Below are 19,517 nucleotides of genomic sequence, written 5' to 3'. Positions count from 1 at the left end.
AGCCCAAAAGCTTACGTTATCTTCATTATCATTAAAATAGCCAGAATTCCCGCTAGCCGCTAGATTGCAATTTTTCCCGCATTTCGCAATTGAAAAAAGCCAGAACTAACGGGAAAATAGCTAAATTGACAATACTGCTATTGATCCTGATCAAGAATATAAATACTTTAAATGGTCGGAAACGCAGAGGGGACTCTGCCTTTTACATACTTTTACAACGAATCTAGTATACTCTAGTATTACTCTACGAGTAACGGGTATAATAGGTAAAAAAAATTGAATATGTAAAAAAAAATGGGGGCAGATGTGAGCTGTTTTGCGGGCGGGCAATCTTGTAAAACTACATTGCGCAGTTTCTAACATTCCAGCTTATATAGTTCCCCAGTTAACAGCATACATACGGACATGGCCAGATCAATTCGGAAAGTAATTATGTTCAAGAATATGTGTACATCTTAGGGTCGGGAAAAATCCATTACAAATGTTATGCAGTGGATTCAAAAAATATATTGGTCCGCTGCGTTGATCCTAAATCAAAACAAATCAAACCCAACCAAATTCGACTTGCATGAACAGAGTTGGATTTTTTCTTGATTAAATACTGCTTTGGTTCACTCCCCACTAATAGTAATTATAGATTTACTCTAGTATTGGCCTATCTCTGCCGCACACCGCCACATTGACAGGTTTACGAAATAAGTCTCCCAAATAATGGCTGGTGTCATTACAACTGTTTATTTATTTTTACACCAATCTCAACTGAAGAGTGTGACGACCACTTTTATGCCTCAGTTTCAGACTGGAGCTTGGCAACATAAGCTGCCTTATGAGCTGCAATCTTAGTCTTCCGTTGCTCGTTTGTGAGTTTCTTAGCATTCCACCTCTTCTTCGTAACGGCAGAAGACTTCTTAGCAGTGACCTTGTGTGTAGGGTCGTTACGAATTGCCTGGTGGGCTTTTTTATAGATATCCTCAAGCTGCAAAACCAAAGTAATTAATTAGACTTTAAATATTTGAAACAAGAGAGAACGCTATTACTTAATGATAAAATTGTTGAAATAAGTATTCTTCTAACAAATTGCTATATTTTGTTACTCGCAGAAGTAAACGGGTATACAAGGTTTGTTAAAAAGTATGTATTAGGTGGAGAATGAGAATTTCGGAACTCTAATAGCAGAGATTCAAAATACTGAAGCACTGAGCATAAAAAGAGCAGCCTTAAAGGAAATTGCATGTGACCCTGACTTCGACGTGGTTAATTTATTCTGCCAGTATTTGGTTTATAAATTGCGTGGAATGTGTAAACATAACAGGAAGTTTGATCTATTGAGAGAAAAACTTCGAACACAGCTTACAGCTTTTATGTTGTCCACTTATGGCACAGTTAGCGTTGGGTGCGTTACGCAGCTGTAATTTTGTAAGTGGACGTCGTAAAAAACTATGTTGTACTTACATCATCAGCACGAATGCCCAACTTAATGTATCGGCTAAACTGGCGTTTAAAGCTCTCCTCATCCTCTTCCTCCAATGAGCGCATATAGTCTGCAACATGCTGGCCAAATATATGAGCGCGATGGACATCAGCATTAAAACTCTTGGTCTCCGCAGAGTATCCAGGAAAGCGCTTTACAGAGTGGGGTATGTTTAGACCTCCATCAACGGCTCCCTTCATAGCGCCGAACACACGTGCACCAGTTGTGGTGCGCGCGAGTCCAACATCCAAGAAGCAACGGAATGCGCCAGGGCCTTCATCAACAGGCTCTACGTTAAATTCCTCACCGGTCACTTCAGTGCATCCTGCATATAGAGAGTCCAGACCCAACTTGTTAAGCACACGGCGGGCGACCAGCAAGCCTGTGCAGTAAGCAGCAGCGTAGTTTGTCAAACCAACCTTAAATAAATATAATGGGCCATTAAGTAGAGTGGGCAGAACGCAGTGCTTAAACTTACCTGGATCCCGTACTTCGGAAGCTCGTGGGAATAAGCCGCGCAAACCACGCGATCACCTTCGATGCGAGCATAGGCGATCTGGACTGTGATGTCCTTGTTGGATAAACGTACGATCAAACGGTACTTAGGAGTGTTGTACTTGTTCTTGTCCTGAAATGTCAGGCGCTTCCTGGCATAGTAATCGGTCTTTCCTTCGCGACGCCTTCGGAACTTAACTTGGTACCTCTTAAAGTACTGCTTGTTCTTGACTACCTTAACGAAACCCTGCAAATATGAAAAAGAAACCAACCAATAAGGCATAACCATTATGTTCTCTGCGTGTCGAACACATATAGTTTAACATTCATATAGAATGATTAAGATCCATCCTTTTCTTAAGAACTTACCATTTTGAAATTTAGTAACAATATAACCGCTGCAAAAAAATAAATTTTTTAATAAAATCACGTGGAGAAACAAGAATATATGCATACCTCGCCGGAAATTGCTAGCAAAAAGAAGGAAAATAGTGTGGCATTATTGGCTCCAGCCTTTAATGTACTAAAAATACCTCTTAATAATATAATAGAAGCACATACAAGACAAGGCACCAACATAGACATAGCATGAATTATGGAACACCTGAATATTTTGTCCACGTAAGATTTATTTATTTACGAAATTGTCAAATACTTTATTTGAACGACAGATAAATTGTTTGTAATCATTCTATTTCCACTGAGAAACATATCCACGTTTCATCTTAAGGATGTGCAAACAGCTTTAAAGTGTCATATACAACAACATTTTTTATAGTTGTGTGAAACAGTACAAACATTGGATTATTTCCACTTCTAAACCAATTTACTTTCAAATATTTACAGAATTAGTATAACTTTTAAGAACGTATTGGTAACGACCATATATATTACTTGAAGAAAGGAATAAAAAAGTAATTGAAAACTATGCAACAGGCAGAAAGAAGCGTTTCCAACCATTTAAAGTATTTATAGTCTTGATTAGGATCTAAAGCCACTTCGAACTGGGAATTCCGTCTGTCCTTATGAACGCCTCCATTTCAGATATAGACGCAGCACATATATGTTGACCCATGCTGCCACGCCCACTCTAAAGTCCACAAACCGCCCAAAGCTCCACGACCACACTTTAAAAACTTATTTTTTCATTTAATTTTTTGTTAGTTTAACCATTATTCCAGAAATTGTTGAACATTCTCGTTCGCTGAGAATATATAAATAGAACTACTAAACACCTTAGAAGCGCAAAGTTGTTTACTTCAAAACGTGCAAAGTTAATGAAAATTAAAAAAAAAAAAAAAGATCGTTTGGATTATTTTTTTATTGTAACGCATTAATTGTATCTATAACTGGCTTTAAGGAATAGTTAAGCATAGTAGGAACTTTCCTTATAAATAAATAATATATTCCTGCTAGGGTTGTTATTATATGTAAAAATATCGTATTGATGATCATTTTTTAAAAAATTATCAAAATGATAAAATACATACCACCCAGAAATCATTTCTCATATTTCAAAAGATACATTTTTGAACGACTAGTTTAGTCGGCTTCTAAAAGTATATATATAAATCAAAAATTAATCAATTTAAATTTCTAATCAAACAGACTTTTAACATGTATTTTAAAATGTACAGTGTCTACAGCTTATTTTAGCATAAAACTCAATAAAACATTTCTGAATCGGAACTAATTCAGGTAAACGCACTACTTTTGAAGTAAAAGTATAATAAGTATTATCATAATAATTCTGTTCGTTAGCAAAATAATTAAGTTGCTTGTATGGTTACAATGTATACCTAAACTTTTTTGCCGCTCATTTCTGCAAGTATTGAAATTTGCGCTGTTGTTAATTACTTAAGTAAAGTAGGTTTTGGCTGCGCTCTCGTTCCATTTGTTTTCCTTACGTCTTTCTTTTACCTTCACTTAAGTATATTAGTTGGGCTAATAAGAAATATTAAAAATTTATTTTACTGAAAAAGCGATATTTAATATATTATGTGAAAAATATAACGATATGTGTAAATATTTTTTTTTCAAAAATATCGATATATTGATATTTTGATATGTTTTTCACATATCTAATTCCCGCCTTATACAAATATAGTTGAATTTATTATAAGACTAACCATGAATCCCCACAAGAGATCCGAATATATTGTTTTAAAGCATTGGCTAGTCAGGGATGACTTACTTTTCCAAGCATGTGGGTTTTGTCTAGTTGCGGCATCTGACGATCAGTTTGTGTTTATCACTTGGGACAAGTATTATTTGCTAAACATACGCTTTAAGATGCCGATGGATTGCTGCAGGATAAAAATGACTGCTGTGCGTATTCCTCTGCCCAAAAGTGGAGGAGGCTATATTAGGAGCGTGCATTCCCTAAGGTACAACACGATTCTGCATATGTCGAATGGAGAGTTATACTGCTTTACTTCATTTAAGGAGCTGAATCTAATAAAAAGTCTCAGTGAAGTTCGTTGTTTTGCTATTGTCGACCAAGGATTCAGCGTGATTCGAATAGAAAATCGACGACTGCTGCTACAGACATATTTTGATCTTCCGGATTTAGAAAAGGACAAGTGTACACTGCAAGAAACCTTTGACATAACTTTCGACCAGCAAAATATATTTCACTGCGACTGGCAACATAATAAGTACACTCTGACAACTTTAAAAGTTAACAAAAATGAAGAACAGTTCGTGCGAAGTCTTCTTGTTACCAACGCCGTAGAACAAAATTACGTTCACATATTTAGCATAGGTGGACATGTATTTGCGTTGGCTTATAATCAAAAAAGATCAAAAAGTACCGGTCCAGACTATTATATCGAACTTCTATGCGTATATGCAGCGCACGTTAAATTCATCAAACTTCTGCCAATCTACAACCTTTGTTTGGTTTTTCTTAGCTCTGGCAGTGTGGACATCTGGTACCTGTCTAGGCTTCTTTCTATAAAACAGAGCCAAATTTATCACACAGGTTCTGAATGGCTGGACTTTGATGCAACAAGTGACAATGGCGACTTCTATTACACGGACGGAAATGAGCTGGTGCGACTGAGATTCAAGTACAACGTTCAGCTTGACGAGTGTTTTGTCTACACCTTGACAAAGCCAGTGTCCGGGATTTACGGATGTAGTTGGATAAACCAAAAAGAAGAACTGTTTTGCCTTAGCGAAAACAACATTCTTTATTGCATTGGTTTTGATATGTCCGAAATGGACGGTCAAACGTCAACGTCAAACTTTACACCCTCAGCTTTCAAGAGACTGCAGCACAATGCCAAAGCCTTGCAGGTATATAAAAAACAACCAGATTTTCTTAGACAAAAATTATATAAGGAGTATAAGCAACAGCAGCTTATTTCTGTAATTAAACATAATCAGAGATTAAATGCGCCTATTCAAATGTCACTGAAATACCACCTTCAAATACCCAGCTTTGACGGGGATAATGTTCTTATACAGGCAGCGCAAAATCTTGATGCTCGGACAAGTTGTATATATGCTGTTCTTAACGTCAGACTTATCGATAGCCGGCCACTGTTGCAGAGGAGATTTTGGAAGCTTTTGACATTCTTTGACAACCGCATCAATGTCCTCTTTTTGCCCACAGAAATACTTGTCAATAAAAAATGTAACATGGTTGTAACGTTAAGTAAAATGAAAAACGAACGTCTGCCTCATTTTAAAATGTATCTTCTGGAATTTGTTAAACTTAATAATCAAACATGTGGTGTACTTTTTCACGTACCGGTTGAAAGATGTGGAAATACATTTCGTGCTATTTTTAGTGGAAGAAAAGTCCCTGGAAAATTTACTCTGAGCAATAAGCAATTGCTAAAAAAGGAACTATGTATAGCAAAAATCAGGCAGGCCAGCAGTCTAGGAAGTCAACTTACTCTTTTCAATATAGCGGATCTATTTTGTAATGCCATTTGCATTCACAATGACTATTTGGAATTCTCTTTTATAGACGAAACGTTGCACTTCCTATGCAATAGAAATAAAAGAGTAAACTATTTAAATGGAATGTTGGAAAGTAAAGATGCTTCAGCGATTTACTATTTTAAGCAACATGTTCTTCTAAACTCGGAACAACTCGAATCTGTATCACAAAAATATGACTTAACCTTAATTAAAACAATGGTAAGTAAATAAATTATTTTCAACCTAAGATTTATCTTACAACTAGATTTCAGAGCGACATTGACCGATTTCGGTACCGACAGTGTTTCAACAGCCTGGCCTGCGAAACCAATTTTGCAATATTTTTGAAGTCAAAATATAATATTATTAGAAATGACACTCATTAAGAAGACATACACGAATATCCACACCATTTAATAACATCTTAAACTAACTTTTTTATCTTTCTAGATTTAAATAAACTAAATATTACGCTAAACAATTTCAAACAGTTTACGTGAGATTTTTTAGAAACCAAGCCCACGTCTAAGTGTTGTCTATAGTTGACTATTCGACAAGAATTATTATTTATGTTATCGTGTTATCATCCATTCTGTATTTGTAAAAAATTTTAAATTTGTGTATCATCCCATCAGAGCTAAACGACGTGATTTTTTAAGTTAAGGCCGAAACGTTATTGTTGGAAGCTAATATGATAAAACAATCGCTCAGCTACAAAAGTATTTTTATAAGAAACAAAATTGCGGTCCTTTTCCTGTGACCTTCCCTTGCAAATACTTCTGTTTATCAGAAGTGAAGGCCTGGTTGGCCAGGATGGATTAAACAACTGGAGGTGTAGATTATAGGTTTCGCATTCCGCTACTACCGCCTGGACCATTCAGAAACCCTACCGATAGTTTTTTCATACATCAAGATCAATATCATCAAGACCCATAGCCAGATGCACCGATTAGGCGTGCACAGACGAACGAAAACTCCGCAACATAGACCTCCGCAATGCATTAAATCTGAGACCAGTCACCAAAACTAAACCGGAGTTCGACTGGACAAATGGAATTTAAAACACGATGAACCCGGTCGCGGCCCGTTGAGATTTTTCTATTCCGCGTGGAACTGGACCAAGATGTAAAAATTCCGTACACGACATGGCTACGTAGTTCATTTTTACTGTCAACATTCCTAAAATAAGACTCCAGACTTAGGGGAGAGCGAACGTTTATAAGCCAGTGTAGATCCCTTGCTTTAAGTTTCAGATGCGTCGTCTTGGCCTGTATATGTTTCCGCCAGGGGAGTCGCTTGTCCAGATGAATACCTAGGTATTGTAACGAACTGTTTTCTTAGTTCCTGCTCGCTACGAATTGCAACGGCTAGCTCAGAGAGTTTGTTTGTTCGTCCCACCAAATTTATGATTTGTGTGATTGCCCGACCAAGAAGAAGACAGAGTTTCAGATTTAAATCACCTTTATTCAGTGACACTCGCTGAAGAGAATCCTGCGACCCTCGCCGTCGGATGCGCGTCGTTGCTCCTTTGCCGTCCTTCCTTCGTCGTCCTGCGTCGCTTTCAATGGCGGATCCGTACCGGCTCGCCTGGGGCTTAGGATGTTATGGTGACAGGGTGTATCGTCCGTGAGACTAGCTAGTGCTCCTCCCCGAACCAACTTTGCGACCACTGACTCCACCGTCCCTTTCTGACCACGCTAGGTCCTGGTGTTCACTTGTCCTCCGCTGGTCCTTGCTTGAGGAGATCCTCTTTGGATGCTCGCTTCGACGCACTTACACTTTCGCTTGTTCGCTTCGCTGTGTAGCTCTCCACGCACTTTCTCGTTGACTGTCTGCCCGTGTGGCGTTCTTTCTCGCTGACTGTCCGTGTACTCCGCTACTTTCCGTACTTTTCCCGATCGACTGTGTGGCTGTATGGCTCTCCGCGCACTTTCTTATTAACTGTCCGCCTGTATGGCACTCCGCGTGCTCTTCTGATCGACTGTCCCACACTTCCTGACTCTGCTCCGACCGTCTGGTCGCACGCCCGGGTCCGGACTGTGCGCCTCGCGCTCGTACTCCGCGCTTGCACGTATGACCTACGCGTGTTCAAATGACTGACTGTCCCAAGCTGCGCCTGCGCAGCCCTCTTATAGGCGAGTGTGGTTCATGACCCATTATCTTAAACATAAGGCCATCCAACCATACCCTATCGAATGCTTGTACAACGTCTAAGAATAAAGCTGTGCAATATTCTCGATGTTCAAAGGCAGAGCGAATTTCTGTTGTGATGCGGTTAACCTGCTCAATAGCTCCATGTTTTGCCCGAAAACCAAATTGATGCCATGGGAGTGTATTGAGTGTTTTGGACTGATACGTCCAAGCAGCGTTTTTTTAAATAACTGGGACAGACAGCTAAGTAAACTTATTGGCCTGTATGATGATGGCTGTGTTTTGTCTTTCCCAGGCTTAGGGATCATAATTATGATTGATTTCTTCCACTTCTGAGGGAAGTATCCAATTTTAGTGATTGCGTTGAAAAGCAAGCAAATTTTTAGAACTGCACACATTGGGAGCTTGATGATAATTTTCGGGGTTATTATGTCGAAGCGAGGTAATTTTCCAGTCTTCAGTTGCTCTTTAATGACTTTCGTTATTTCGCTGGGCTGAAATTCTATGGGATCTTGTGGTGTCAAGTCAGATGCAGTTGAGGGTGGGAGAGTGAATGAGTTAGTGGCTGGATTTGGTTGGAATACTTTTTTGAGATGATCAGCGAAGGCCCTTGCTCTGTCCGTGACACTGCTCCTGCCACTCCCTTCAAAGTCGTCGTTTTTTAAGTACTGGCGGTTCAGTATTTCGACTTGTCATGTTAAACTTTATATTGCGTGCGTGGGTGACTTGTGGAGAGTACTCTTTTGCTGCAGCGACTAGTGTTGATTCCAGGTCACCAGTAAACTGATCAATGTCCTGCCGCTCATTTCTGCAAGTATTGCAATTTGCGCTGTTGTTAATTACTTAAGTAAAGTAGGTTTTGGCTGCGCTCTCGTTCCTTTTGTTTTCATTACGTCTTTCTTTTACCTTCACTTAAGTATATTAGTTGTGCTAATAAGAAATATTAAAAATTTATTTTACTGAAAAAGCGATATTTAATATATTATGTGAAAAATATAACGATATGTGTAAATATTTTTTTTTCAAAAATATCGATATATTGATATTTTGATATGTTTTTCACATATCTAATTCCCGCCTTACACAAATATAGTTGAATTTATTATAAGACTAACCATGAATCCCCACAAGAAATCCGAATATATTGTTTTAAAGCCTTGGCTAGTCAGGGATGACTTACTTTTCCAAGCATGTGGGTTTTGTCTAGTTGCGGCATCTAACGATCAGTTTGTGTTTATCACTTGGGACAAGTATTATTTGCTAAACATACGCTTTAAGATGCCGCAGGATAAAAATGACCGCTGTGCGTATTCCTCTGCCCAAAAGTAGAGGAGGCTATATTAGGAGCGTGCATTCCCTAAGGTACAACACGATTCTGCATATGTCGAATGGAGAGTTATACTGCTTTTCTTCATTTAAGGAGCTGAATCTAATAAAAAGTCTCAGTGAAGTTCGTTGTTTTGCTATTGTCGACCAAGGATTCAGCGTGATTCGAATAGAAAATCGACGACTGCTGCTACAGACATATTTTGATCTTCCGGATTTAGAAAAGGACAAGTGTACACTGCAAGAAACCTTTGACATAACTTTCGACCCGCAAAATATATTTCACTGCGACTGGCAACATAATAAGTACACTCTGACAACTTTAGAAGTTAACAAAAATGAAGAACAGTTCGTGCGAAGTCTTCTTGTTACAAACGCGGTAGAACAAAATTACGTTCACATATTTAGCATAGGTGGACATGTATTTGCGTTGGCTTATAATCAAAAAAGGTCAAAAAGTACCGGTCCAGACTATTATATCGAACTTCTATGCGTATATGCAGCGCACGTTAAATTCATCAAACTTCTGCCAATCTACAACCTTTGGTTTTTCTTAGCTCTGGCAGTGTGGACATCTGGTACCTGTCTAGGCTTCTTTCTATAAAACAGAGCCAAATTTATCACACAGGTTCTGAATGGCTGGACTTTGATGCAACAAGTGACAATGGCGACTTCTATTACACGGACGGAAATGAGCTGGTGCGACTGAGATTCAAGTACAACGTTCAGCTTGACGAGTGTTTTGTCTACACCTTGACAAAGCCAGTGTCCGGGATTTACGGATGTAGTTGGATAAACCAAAAAGAAGAACTGTTTTGCCTTAGCGAAAACAACATTCTTTATTGCATTGGTTTTGATATGTCCGAAATGGACGGTCAAACGTCAACGTCAAACTTTACACCCTCAGCTTTCAAGAGACTGCAGCACAATGCCAAAGCCTTATAGGAATATAAAAAACAACCAGATTTTCTTAGACAAAAATTATATAAGGAGTATAAGCAACAGCAGCTTATTTTTGTAATTAAACATAATCAGAGATTAAATGCACCTATTCAAATGTCACTGGAATACCACCTTCAAATACCCAGCTTTGACGGGGATAATGTTCTTATACAGGCAGCGCAGAATCTTGATGCTCGGACAAGTTGTATATATGCTGTTCTTAACGTCAGACTTATCGATAGCCGGCCACTGTTGCAGAGGAGATTTTGGAAGCTTTTGACATTCTTTGACAACCGCATCAATGTCCTCTTTTTGCCCACAGAAATACTTGTCAATAAAAAATGTAACATGGTTGTAACGTTAAGTAAAATGAAAAACGAAATGAAAATTTTAAAATGTATCTTCTGGAATTTGTTAAACTTAATAATCAAACATGTGGTGTACTTTTTCACGTACCGGTTGAAAGTTGTGGAAATACATTTCGTGCTATTTTTAGTGGAAGAAAAGTCCCTGGAAAATTTACTCTGAGCAATAAGCAATTGCTAAAGAAGGAACTATGTATAGCAAAAATCAGGCAGGCCAGCAGTCTAGGAAGTCAACTTACTCTTTTCAATATAGCGGATCTATTTTGTAATGCCATTTGCATTCACAATGACTATTAGGAATTCTCTTTTATAGACGAAACGTTGCACTTCCTATGCAATAAAAATAAATGAGTAAACTATTTAAATGGAATGTTGGAAAGTAAAGATGCTTCAGCGATTTACTATTTTAAGCAACATGTTCTTCTAAACTCGGAACAACTCGAATCTGTATCACAAAAATATGACTTAACCTTAATTAAAACAATGGTAAGTAAATAAATTATTTACAACCTAAGATTTATCTTACAACTAGATTTCAGAGCGACATTGACCGATTTCGGTACCGACAGTGTATCACCAGCCTGGCCTGCGAAACCAATTTTGCAATATATTTGAAGTCAAAATATAATATTATTAGAAATGACACTCATTAAGAAGACATACACGAATATCCACACCATTTAATAACATCTTAAACTAACTTTTTTATCTTTCTAGATTTAAATAAACTAAATATTACGCTAAACAATTTCAAACAGTTTACGTGAGATTTTTTAGAAACCAAGCCCACGTCTAAGTGTTGTCTATAGTTGACTATTCGACAAGAATTATTATTTATGTTATCGTGTTATCATCCATTCTGTATTTGTAAAAAATTTTAAATTTGTGTATCATCCCATCAGAGCTAAACGACGTGATTTTTTAAGTTAAGGCCGAAACGTTATTGTTGGAAGCTAATATGATAAAACAATCGCTCAGCTACAAAAGTATTTTTATAAGAAACAAAATTGCGGTCCTTTTCCTGTGACCTTCCCTTGCAAATACTTCTGTTTATCAGAAGTGAAGGCCTGGTTGGCCAGGATGGATTAAACAACTGGAGGTGTAGATTATAGGTTTCGCATTCCGCTACTACCGCCTGGACCATTCAGAAACCCTACCGATAGTTTTTTCATACATCAAGATCAATATCATCAAGACCCATAGCCAGATGCACCGATTAGGCGTGCACAGACGAACGAAAACTCCGCAACATAGACCTCCGCAATGCATTAAATCTGAGACCAGTCACCAAAACTAAACCGGAGTTCGACTGGACAAATGGAATTTAAAACACGATGAACCCGGTCGCGGCCCGTTGAGATTTTTCTATTCCGCGTGGAACTGGACCAAGATGTAAAAATTCCGTACACGACATGGCTACGTAGTTCATTTTTACTGTCAACATTCCTAAAATAAGACTCCAGACTTAGGGGAGAGCGAACGTTTATAAGCCAGTGTAGATCCCTTGCTTTAAGTTTCAGATGCGTCGTCTTGGCCTGTATATGTTTCCGCCAGGTGAGTCGCTTGTCCAGATGAATACCTAGGTATTGTAACGAACTGTTTTCTTAGTTCCTGCTCGCTACGAATTGCAACGGCTAGCTCAGAGAGTTTGTTTGTTCGTCCCACAAAATTTATGATTTGTGTGATTGCCCGACCAAGAAGAAGACAGAGTTTCAGATTTAAATCACCTTTATTCAGTGACACTCGCTGAAGAGAATCCTGCGACCCTCGCCGTCGGATGCGCGTCGTTGCTCCTTTGCCGTCCTTCCTTCGTCGTCCTGCGTCGCTTTCGATGGCGGATCCGTACCGGCTCGCCTGGGGCATAGGATGTTATGGTGACAGGGTGTATCGTCCGTGAGACAAGCTATTGCTCCTCCCCGAACCACCTTTGCGACCACTGACTCCACCGTCCCTTTCTGACCACGCTAGGTCCTGGTGTTCACTTGTCCTCCGCTGGTCCTTGCTTGCGGAGATCCTCTTTGGATGCTCGCTTCGAAGCATTTACACTTTCGCTTGTTCGCTTCGCTGCGTAGCTCTCCACGCACTTTCTCGTTGACTGTCTGCCCGTGTGGCGTTCTTTCTCGCTGACTGTCCGTGTACTCCGCTACTTTCCGTACTTTTCCCGATCGACTGTGTGGGTGTATGGCTCTCCGCGCACTTTCTTATTAACTGTCCGCCTGTATGGCACTCCGCGTGCTCTTCCGATCGACTGTCCCACACTTCCTGACTCTGCTCCGACCATCTGGTCGCACGCCCGGGTCCAGACTGTGCGCCTCGCGCCCGTACTCCGCGCTTGCACGTATGACCTACGCGTGTTCAAATGACTGACTGTCCCAAGCTGCGCCTGCGCAGCCTTCTTATAGGCGAGTGTGGTTCATGACCAAGGGCGGGCAGCTTTGCTTTTTTAGGGTAAACGTAACCTGTTTGCATTTTTGTTTGTTTACTCGTATGCGCCAGTCTGCAAGGCAATGCTCTACACATGTTAAATGGTGTGCTGGTTGCATCGTAGCTTTTACTGGACATCTGGATCGAACCAGTATTGCAGTATCGTCAGCGAATGTGGATGTTGTCAACTGGTGGTCTGTTGGGATGTCTGCCGTGTGCAGGGTATATAGAATTGGGCCCAGAACACTTCCTTGGGGCACTCCAGCTTCTATGGTACAATCGCTTGAAGTGCTTGAACTGCATCTGACCGCGAACATTCGTTGGTATAGGTAAGAATTTAGAAGCTTATGTAAGTTTTGAGGTAGTAGTTTAATTATCTTAAACATAAGGCCATCCAACCATACCCTATCGAATGCTTGTACAACGTCTAAGAATAAAGCTGTGCAATATTCTCGATGTTCAAAGGCAGAGCGAATTTCTGTTGTGATGCGGTTAACCTGCTCAATAGCTCCATGTTTTGCCCGAAAACCAAATTGATGCGATGGGAGTGTATTGAGTGTTTTGAGGTGGGGACTGATACGTACAAGCAGCGTTTTTTCAAATAACTGGGACAGACAGCTAAGTAAACTTATTGGCCTGTATGATGATGGCTGTGTTTTGTCTTTCCCAGGCTTAGGGATCATAATTATGATTGATTTCTTCCACTTCTGAGGGAAGTATCCAATTTTAGTGATTGCGTTGAAGAGCAAGCGAATTTGTAGAACTGCACACATTGGGAGCTTGATGATCATTTTCGGGGTTATTAAGTCGAAGCCAGGTAATTTTCCAGTCTTCAGTTGCTCTTTAATGACTTTTGTTATTTCGCTGGGCTGAAATTCTATGGGATCTTGTGGTGTCAAGTCAGATGCAGTTGAGGGTGGGAGAGTGAATGAGTTAGTGGCTGGATTTGGTTGGAAAACTTTTTTGAGATGATCAGCGAAGGCCCTTGCTCTGTCCGTGTCACTGCTCCTGCCACTCCCTTCGAAGTCGTCGTTTTTTAAGCACTTGCAGTTCAGTATTTCGACTTGTCATGTTAAACTTTATATTGCGTGCGTGGGTGACTTGCGGAGAGTACTCTTTTGCTGCAGCGACTAGTGTTGATTCCGGGTCACCAGTAAACTGATCAATGTCTTGCTCGTTTTCCAAAGGTCGGTATGGGAAGAAACATATTTTTTGTACCTCTCCCAGTTGGTCCTCTTGCTTGTAAGCCTATACGGCCGCTCGATGTGTTGCAGTTGGTGCAAAAGATGAAAGAGTACCGGACAGTGATCAGAGGAACGTTCTGGAAGTGCCTCAGCTGTAATCATTGATTGGGATATCCTTTTGGTGATGGCGAAGTCAATCAGATCTGGAAGCTTCTTAGGATCTGCTGGCCAGTATGTAGGCGATCCCGGGGAAACAAAATTAAGCTTGGTTTGCGGTTTAATGATTGCGTTGTACAGCTGTTTTCCTTTAGGGGTCGCTATCCGAGATCCCCAGTACATGTGCTTGGCATTCCAGTCGCTAGTTGCAACAAACTTTTCACCAAGCGAGTCGAAAAGTGTTGAGAATTTGTCCTCAGAGATTGTGAAGCGTGGTGGGCAATAGAAAGTTGCCAGAGTGAGAGCACCGATATCGCATTCGAGGCTTATAGCGGTAGATTGTAGGCAATCTTCTTGCCAGTTACTGAAAAAGTGGTGCTTAATTTTCAATCGTATAAGTACCTCCATCGGTTTTGCCATCCGGGTGATTTGTGAAGTAGAATTTATATTCTGTTATTTGGAAATTATACTTTTCAGTAAGGTGAGTCTCTGAGAATAGCATAACATCAATCTTTATGTAGGCTAAGAACTGAGCAAGCTCTAGCTTGTGCCGCGAGACGCCATTAGCGTTCCAGGTAGCTATTATTAAGGGAGTCAATTTCCTGTTGAATAAGGATGTTTTGGTTCCTCATAAGCTGCATGAAGGTCATGCATTTTTTCATGCTTTGCTGCATCGAGAGCACAATTGCTTTAACGCCAATTGGCTGCTGTTCAATGTTCTCGTAAGTGTGATTAGTCATTTGAACGCTGGGAGTGTCTGCTGTTGGTGCATGGGTTTCTTATTTCTGCACTTTCGTTTCTTATATGTTGCCCTTAGTAAGAGGTATAACATAGAACTTGTTTTCTCCGATAATTGCAGCTAGTTTGTTAACCAGCACACTTGAGGATTTCTCCCGTATGTATATAGGTGGCGGCTTAAAATTCTTCGGCACTTCGCAGTCATCAAGTAGTGCAAACATATTCGAGCTTGTTTTGCTATTGGCAGCGTTGGTGCAATTTATTTTCGGCTGATTGCCAGTCTGCTTGTGTTGAGGGCTCAACTTTCGCTTGATTTCGATGTAGCGATCCAGACCTGTTTGACACAGTTTTTTGTTTTGTTTTGGATCTTGTCCGTTTTGGCTTTCCAATGTCGCGGTGAGTGCGCTTTTTGTTGTTGCCGCTTGTTCAGCAGAACTGTAGACCTCTGTCGTTTTTGAGCATAGAGTTGATGTTGTTGTCGTTGTTGATATGGGTGCAGTTGCTGTAGATATTGAATTTACCGTACTGGTAGCTACAGAGCTTTCCCGCAGTCGGAAGCATTGGTGAGCAAGACCGCGATCGCTACCTTTGGGCAGGTTTAAGGTCATTGCCCGGGTGGATTGTTTAACGCAATCGGGCGTTAGATATGACGGGGAAGTATGCATTATTCCGCTGCAGAGAGAGACGGCGTTCTTGCTTGCTCTTTTTGCCGCTGAGCGCGCAAATCGCGTTGGCTCATTTTAGAATTTTCGTTTTCCTCGTTTCTTTTATTTTATCTTTATTTTATGTTTCCACACACAAGAAAAATATTCGAATTTAGCAATTTAGCATCACTAAAGCGTTCCTTCGCTTATATTTATATTCTTTGTTAATTGTTTGTTTTTCTTCCTTTCTTAACCACTAGCACAATCAAAACATCAATCTGTATCCGCTTCACGACTGTATCAACAAAGATCGTAAAAAGGAATTTATATTATTTTAAAAGGCAGTTAAGGCGTTTGAAACCTTAAAAGACAACATTGCAACGGCACCAGTGCGTGTCCCCCTGATTTCTATAGGTGGTTTGCTATTGATTGTGATGCGTGGGATCAGTCTTGTTTCAGACTGATGTCTCAGGTTGTAACACCCATTCGCTAAACAAGGCAGAAAGGAATTACAGCATAAACGAACTCGAATGCTTTTCTCAGCATCACAAAATTCCGGGTTTATGTGAATGGAATGCCCTTTAAAGTAATTATTGACCACTTTAATCTAAAATGGCTTATTGGAAAAAAAGATCGGTCCTGTCTGAAAGTTAAGATTCAGCATGCAGACTCCAGAGACATAGACGCAAACGCATGTTGCCTCGCCTACTCTAACGTCTACAAACCGTCTAAAACTTTCACGCCCACACTTTTGGAAAATGTTTTTAATATTTATTCACTTTTTATGTCTTGTAAATTTCTATTGATTTGAGAATTAAAATTTTTTTTTTCTTTATTTCTACCGATATATTAAAACATGTCTAAATTTCTCGTTCGCACTTCCACTAGCTAAGTAACGGGTATCTTATAGTCGCGGAACTCGACTAGCATTCTGTCTTGTTGATATAGTGCTGGTGTTTCTAGCGATACTGAAACTGGAGAGGATGTGCAAGAGATCATGCATTAGAAACGATCTTGTCCACCATCCGCAATAAGTCTATAACGTGAAAGCAGCACTAAGAGAAGGAGTCTTTTTAACATACATAAACAGTGCAGTGACATAAATATAAACCGAGAAATTAAACTCAAATAATTACAGCCGAGAATAAACAAACAAGATAGTGAACCTATGCATTTTTAAATGTCATTTCCTTTGCGACACGAACGATGTTGTCCGATTCTGCGAAGCAACTGTTGTGGGGGAAGATTATCTTTGTGAACGATGACCATTTCGTTTACAGCTAGATTTTATTCAGTCTTCGTCCAGGTTGTGCAAACTTGAAGCTCACTTATATACTCAGCCCACCAGTAATGCTTTATGGGGCTTTACTCGTCGACCACTAAGAAGTGGCCAGGCGTAAGAGCGATTAGTCTGGTGCCTAGAAGAGTGCGATTGAGTAGTCCTTTGACGCTTTTGACTGCAACTTAAAGTGGAAGTTAATGAACGGCCCAGACGGTATGATACGCTCCTTGGGCGGTTGCCCCACTAACTAGCGCGATCGATGAGCTACAAAGTAGCGCTAAGTCTCTTGCGTTTACTAGCCAGAACTGTTGTAGAATTAAAGCGCAAGCGTCCTTTACTCAGTGATCTTGGCGTAGATACTTAGATCTCTCGAACCATATAAATTGTTCGAACTCGGCGATAGTGCAGCCTCTGGACAGGATATCAGCCGGCTTACAGTGGGTAAGAACATCTCTCCAACCTGACGTAATTTTTATGAATTTTATAAATTTGATGGCCGACAAAGGTTGATAATTTGGTCGAGTGTTGGCGATTCCAATGTAGGACAATTTAAGAGTCGCACCATAATTATGAGGTTGGCATTCTGTCTGCGAAGATTTTAATGATTCTTAGATAGAGTTGTGCGAAATAATTAGCTCCATAAAGTTTTAGTTTTGGCAGAAATATCTTCTTAGTGGGAGCAACACTGGACATCGATGTGATCAGTTGCACATTGGTTAGCCCATCTGATCCGAGTAGGCGAGCGTAGATGCAGCATCCATACGATCTGATGAAGGCGCCACAGACACTGTGTGTCTGAAGAGTGAGTATCGCCGGCTGGAGACAATATCTTAGTATTGCTACAGACACCAACGACGTATTAATGCTGATTCGTTCCAGTGTAGTTTTAGTAGCTACAGCTCCTGTACAGTGATTTTTGCCTACTAGTCAACGTTTCGTTGTCCAACTGCAAATGTTTGATTGTATCGTCATCAACAAAACTTGCAGGGACTTGAATGCCAGTTTACAAGTTCATCCTGTAGTATCGCTATAACTTTCCTTTTTATTTGATGTAGATCCTCTACCGGGTTCGCTCCACCATGGAAGTCATCCACATAAAACATAGCACTCTAAGCTTTGTTGACGTTCTGTTAGATTTGAGCACTTAGTGGTGCTCAACCTTTCGCCGGCAAAAGTTGAGTGCTACGGAAGAGTGATACGGAAGATGTGTGATGTCACGCAAAAATCAAGGAGGAACTCGAATTCATTATATCATTCAATGGTGGTTGCATGGTGTTTGATTAGCATTTGTGTCTCACCAAAGCTACGACTCTCTAGGCTACGCGTGGCAGTTGAAGCCCTTGGGCGAACTCCTTGCGTATAAAATTCTCCTGAGAACAAGAGCGCTGTTCCCATTTTCTAGCTTCCAGGTACATCCTTGACCACAATCGGACCGAGTGAGTATGTGGGACTGCGTCCGAAACTTGTAGAGAATCCGTTTAAGGTTGTTGAGGCCACTTACGCACAGATGCGGCATCTCTGCGTCGATGGGCTACAAAATTACCCTTGCCAAGGCAAATGAGTGCATAGCCGATAGCGTTTTACTGCAATAAGACCATTTATTAGTTCTGGGCATCTAAACGTCTTGTGGTTTGTTTTTGAACAGATGTTTCAAGTTTGTGTGGTACAATTGAAGGAGAGGTTTGTCTGGCTCCTCTGCGAGTGGGCCCTATTGCGACCTGGTTGGCTCATAGGGGCTTCAGCAGTGGGCTTCCTATCCGATTTCAAATATTGACAATGACGTTCGACGTCCACACCTTTGCCCCACGAAGGCATCCAGCGAAATCAGTAACGAGTTCAAAAATGCGGATGCATTAGCGATTAGGCTGCTCAACTGCTGGCCTCTAGAATAGGACCCGTCTTACACGGCACCTCCTTCTACACATCGTACCAATCCTAGCGTTTCCTTTTCTAGTGCCTTAAATTTGGGAATTTAATCAATGACTTCGTCAACACAAAAGTCGACTTCTACGCGGGAAGAACCGCTTCTTGTGTCATCCACATCAATTCAATGTATTTACTTCAAATATCTATGTAGAACGCGAACGGAGTTTAACGGTATAAGCTCGAACTTGCCCAGTTCTTATCCGAAAAAAATATTGACGTCATGCTCGTCTCCGATACACATCTAACACACATGCACAATTTCTATATTCCAGGATACCTAATCTGCGCCATCCGGACGCATTGGCAAAGCCCATGGCGGCATTTATCAGAAGTCGCATCAAACACCACCTTTGTAATAGAACTGAAACGGGGGAACGTAGTTTCTAGTGTATCTGCTTGGAACAGAGCAGTTTAGCCGACTAACCAAGTCAACTTGACCACGAATAAGCTTACAAAGACTGTTCCAAGCATCGTTCTACG

The 19,517-nt window shown here is 40.4% G+C and overlaps 3 protein-coding genes and 1 pseudogene across 4 annotated transcripts; 2 read left to right on the top strand and 2 right to left on the bottom strand.

The window, feature by feature from the left end:
* Positions 1-712: 712 nt before the first annotated feature.
* Positions 713-2,531, bottom strand: LOC122615016 (60S ribosomal protein L5). The gene is made up of 5 exons (XM_043789845.1): positions 2,423-2,531; positions 2,336-2,364; positions 1,950-2,213; positions 1,453-1,890; positions 713-976 (listed from the first exon to the last, which is right to left on the bottom strand). The coding sequence occupies exons 2-5, from the start codon at positions 2,336-2,338 to the stop codon at positions 782-784; spliced, it is 900 nt and encodes a 299-aa protein (XP_043645780.1). The 5' UTR covers positions 2,339-2,364; positions 2,423-2,531; the 3' UTR covers positions 713-781.
* A 1,531-nt stretch (positions 2,532-4,062) lies between these two features.
* Positions 4,063-6,376, top strand: LOC122613294. 2 transcript variants are annotated; one of them, XM_043787402.1, is made up of 3 exons: positions 4,063-5,266; positions 5,327-6,118; positions 6,172-6,376. In XM_043787402.1, exons 1-3 carry the CDS (start codon positions 4,097-4,099, stop codon positions 6,283-6,285), a joined length of 2,076 nt encoding a protein of 691 aa, XP_043643337.1. In that variant the 5' UTR covers positions 4,063-4,096; the 3' UTR covers positions 6,286-6,376. The 2 variants fall into 2 exon arrangements, with proteins under 2 accessions (XP_043643337.1, XP_043643336.1); XM_043787401.1 differs by having other exon boundaries at positions 4,063-6,118; positions 6,172-6,375.
* A 2,753-nt stretch (positions 6,377-9,129) lies between these two features.
* Positions 9,130-11,447, top strand: LOC122613673 (annotated as a pseudogene).
* Positions 11,448-15,247: 3,800 nt separating this feature from the next.
* LOC122612755 lies at positions 15,248-15,850 on the bottom strand. Its single transcript, XM_043786568.1, has one exon. The coding sequence runs from the start codon at positions 15,848-15,850 to the stop codon at positions 15,248-15,250; it is 603 nt and encodes a 200-aa protein (XP_043642503.1).
* Positions 15,851-19,517: the final 3,667 nt, after the last annotated feature.

Source organism: Drosophila teissieri, chromosome 2R, assembly GCF_016746235.2.
Source record: "Drosophila teissieri strain GT53w chromosome 2R, Prin_Dtei_1.1, whole genome shotgun sequence".
Taxonomy (NCBI): domain Eukaryota; kingdom Metazoa; phylum Arthropoda; class Insecta; order Diptera; family Drosophilidae; genus Drosophila; species Drosophila teissieri.
Note: the sequence above shows the minus strand (reverse complement) of the source record. Positions and strands in the feature narration are given on the sequence as shown.

Bases quoted from the DNA above. Each gene is read 5' to 3' on its own strand.
- LOC122615016 (XM_043789845.1), bottom strand. The intron at 1,891-1,949 runs GTAAGTTTAAGC...TATTTATTTAAG, and splicing joins TTCCGAAGTACGGGATCCAG to GTTGGTTTGACAAACTACGC. The intron at 977-1,452 runs GTAAGTACAACA...TTGGTTTTGCAG, and splicing joins TGGGCATTCGTGCTGATGAT to CTTGAGGATATCTATAAAAA.
- LOC122613294 (XM_043787401.1), top strand. From the start codon at position 4,097: ATGAATCCCCACAAGAGATCCGAATATATTGTTTTAAAGCATTGGCTA. The intron at 6,119-6,171 runs GTAAGTAAATAA...ACTAGATTTCAG, and splicing joins TAACCTTAATTAAAACAATG to AGCGACATTGACCGATTTCG.
- LOC122612755 (XM_043786568.1), bottom strand. From the start codon at position 15,850: ATGCATACTTCCCCGTCATATCTAACGCCCGATTGCGTTAAACAATCC.